Consider the following 3,821-nt stretch of genomic DNA (forward strand, 5'->3'; position numbering starts at 1 on the left):
CAGCAGGAACAGTCCTGGGATCAGCTACGCTGTTTATACCGAGGACCCTCCAGGGTATGGGCAATGTGTCTGTCTCATAAATATGAATTTTAAAATGAGCCCAAATAACACTTAGAAGAGCTGAACTGATTGTTCTTATTGTTGTGTAGTGTAAAATCTTGACAATGGACAGTACTGTAGAGTACATTTGTACTGTTATATCTTTCATAAGATGTGAGCTGAGTCAAGATGTTTTGGACATAAAGTAGTTAATGTTTTGGGGTGTCAGAATGTAACTTTTGCTAATATATCCTATTATATCCTGTGCCACTGTGGAGGTCCAAAGCTAACTTTGTCTGTCAAAATGATCAGGTGCAATAAACGTATCTTTTTTTATTTGCAACACAAAGTATATTTTATTCATAATGTATTTTGTCCCCACTCTGTGTAGGGTAGCTTATGATTACAGGTACAGGGTCTGTATAACACTTTGATTTTCTATATATAAAATTAACAATTGAAAATCGTAAAATTGAATTCAGTTTCTAAAACTGTACTTTGCATTCATTTATTCAGATCAATCTATCAAAGATTTTGGCCCTTTTAAAATGTTTTGTTTATGGAATGTTGGCTAGAAAAACAGAAAAGACAAGATTAGAAAATAGGAGTATCATACTTTTGTTTCGCTTAATGTCTTGAGTTGCTTGAGAAGCTTTTGTGTGGTTGGTCACTGGGGCATCTCCAGCAGTTTGTGAGTTTTTCAACTGAAGCAACTCTGCTTCTAGAAAAACTAAAGACTTTTAAAGTATTTGTCAGCTTATGGAAGTTGTGGCACTGCTTCTCTTTTCTCCAACTGTGCCAACAGCACTAAAGGCCAACATTTTCTTGCAGAGTATGTGTTTATGGGATCTTCTGGCTTCCCAAGTTGGAAATTACGTGCTTGTTTTTAGCAGCAGGGTCAAGGATGATATTCCTACATCAGTCCCTACTGTACTTCTTTTGGGACGACTAATTGTATCTTAACCACTATGTTTCATTCATGTTTCTACTTCAAAATGATCTGATTCATGAATGGCACAAAAACAAATTCCTCAACACCACAGTGACAGTGAGCTACTAACAACAAACCTCTTCATCACTGTTTCGATTTATTCTCAGTAACAGTAAGACATCAATGTTATCATGAGGCCAAACTGCAAAAATAAACAAAAAAAACAAAAAACAGACACAATTCTCTATCACTTCCACCATGCCACCCCAAAGGTTTAGAGATCTTACTGCATATTTTTAAGGCTTTGAATGGTCAGGCTTGTGCTTATATCTGTGATATACTGACTCTCTATGAGCCTGATCACTGCTTGCTATCCTCTGGCAGGGCCTATTTTGTAGTTCCACACACTTAACTTGTGACTAGAGGTGACCAGGCCTTTACTGTCAAAGCCCCCTGACTGTGCACAATAACCTTGATAAGTCAAGTCGGGTCTTTTATTTGTATAGCCCAAATTCACAATAACAATCATCTCAAGGCACTTTAGATAGTACAGGTCTAGACCTCACAGTATTATAGAGGAAAAGCCCAACAAATCCCCCTGGCAGCACTTGGCGACAGCGGGAGGAAAAACTCCCTTTAGCGCACATGTGTCAAACTCGAGGCCCACGGGCCACATCCGACCCACGAGATCATTTTATATATCTTTTTTTAATGGCCTGGCAATATGAAGCGCCAATAACACACAAACTACAAATCCCATAGTGCAGCGCAACATTTCCCAAAAGTGACTTTCTTTATTGTATCCTGTCTATTTCGATTCATATTTATGTTCAAAAAACGTTTAGTTTTTGTCTGTTCAATGCATTTTTATCCTGTTCGGCCCGCGACCTAAAGTGTGCTTGGAGTTTTGGCCCCCTGTGCGATTGAGTTTGACACCCCTGCTTTAGCGGAAGAAACCTCCGACAGACACCGGTTCTTGGTGGGCGGCCTTCTGCCTCGACCGGTTGGGGTGAGTGGATATAGGAGATAGAAAAGAAAGAAAAGCAACAAGACACAATCAAACACAACAACAAACAAACGCTGGGCAGGTTGATGTGGCTGGGGACTGCTCATCAGAGACTTAGAGCTTCAGAACCAGGGCCACCTGCAGAAAGGTACAGGGAGAGAGAGGACACAATACAGGAGACAGGAGTTGCATCGATACTTATTGCAATTATTTCTATGTAGGCAGGTGTGTGTATCTCCATTTAAGAGGAAGACAAAGATGTTACAGCTTTTCTACCTGTTCTGTTTTTTGCCTCTTCCAGTTGTCCATCCTCTCAGAGCTCTCCCACGGCCACAGCCATGAGACAGCGAGAACTGTAGTTCCCACTCAAGCAGGAACAGAGAATTTCCAACTTCAGCTCACTCCTCCACCTCTGTTGGAAGAATAGCACCATGACCGATTGAGGATTAACTTTTCCTTCATTTGTTCAAACCTGAGTCAGGGATGACTGGTTAAAAACAAGAGATTGTGTTTTCTGCTGAGTACCTGCAGTTCCCTAACTATTCTGCATCTGTATGGGTTGTTGGTTTCAAATGGTTTGATAATTTAGAGTCACTAAGATTGTTCTAAGGAATGTATCTTTAGTTTTATCCTCTGTATATGTACTACAGCTAGGTCAACCATCTTGCTTTGGGTAGATGCTAATGTAACTGCAAAGAACGTTGGGAAATGACATGGATGTTGTTTTACAAGCATGAAAAGATGTACACTGATTTCACCTCTCATTTTGCCAGTCTTATATGAAACACTCATAACTTCTTTCATCACAAATATGATAAATTGCCTTTGCTGACTGAACTCAAAATCTCAAGAGTTGCTTTTTGTGGAAGAATCATCATTCAAAGCAGAACAGAAGATAATGTTATTAATGATTAGTCCTGTTGGGGTTCTTTTTTCAAATAAGTAGTTAGGAGAAAACAACTTCTAACCAAATGAATCTCACATTAGAGACTGAACAACAGGGTATAAATTTCACAATGGCCGTCATTGCCCTGGCATCTGGCTGTGATGCCCTGTATATCTGTTGGAGTTCCACAGCCACAGTGGCCATTGTGACCTCATCAGATCTCAGGAGCAATCTCTGTAAGTGATCGTTCTACAGTCACTCACGTAGATGTGTGTGTATGGATGTATTAAGGAGAATAGTGCTTAATAAAGCTGTTCATGCAGGAGTGCTCCTTATAAAATCTCAGAGGTTCATATAAGTTGGCAGAATATGCCATAGAATTTAATGTTATTTGCTTTTTAACACTATTTGGTAACATCAACATTTACTGTTTGGTGGTAAACTTCTGTGCCCTATGTTCACTATATCTGTGCTCTAATTTTAAATGGTCTTATACTTGTATAGCACTTTTCTATGCATTGCATCACACTCAAAGTGCTTTCACCCTATTTACACTCCCAAATTCACTCACCAGTGACATCAATGTCTTGCTCAAGGACACTTCAACACATGAACTGGACAAGCCGGGAATGGAACTGCTAAATTTCCAGTTAAGAGATGACCTGCTCTATCTCCTGAGCCACAGCCGCCCCTAATTTTAGTTCAGAGTGCACATCAATCAAGCTGGCAGATCGAAGGATATGACATTTATTTCTGTCTATAAGCTTCAGGAAACCTCAGAGGCTGTAAAACGTTACATGAAATGTACCGCGTTTTTTTCTGCTATTTGAAATAATAATAATGAAATAATGTCATCATGATGCCAGAAGAATATAATTATTGCACCTGTTACCGTAATTAAGAGAACTCAGACATGTTTTCCTCTGTTTTTTCTTTAATATATCCATGATTCTTCCGTG

At 39.4% G+C, this 3,821-nt stretch overlaps 1 protein-coding gene across 1 annotated transcript in view; it reads left to right on the forward strand.

Annotated features, from left to right (window-relative positions):
- vps8 (VPS8 subunit of CORVET complex) overlaps nucleotides 1-3,821 on the forward strand; it is a 135,468-nt gene extending 131,647 nt beyond the window's left edge. The window contains exons 45-46 of the mRNA XM_020623435.1: nucleotides 4-54; nucleotides 2,278-3,821. Coding sequence (XP_020479091.1) covers nucleotides 4-54; nucleotides 2,278-2,403 — 177 coding nt within the window. The 3' untranslated portion in view covers nucleotides 2,404-3,821. The remainder of the gene's footprint in view (nucleotides 1-3; nucleotides 55-2,277) is intronic.

This window comes from Monopterus albus, unplaced genomic scaffold, assembly GCF_001952655.1.
Source record: "Monopterus albus unplaced genomic scaffold, M_albus_1.0 scaffold299.1, whole genome shotgun sequence".
NCBI classification, from domain to species: Eukaryota; Metazoa; Chordata; class Actinopteri; order Synbranchiformes; family Synbranchidae; genus Monopterus; species Monopterus albus.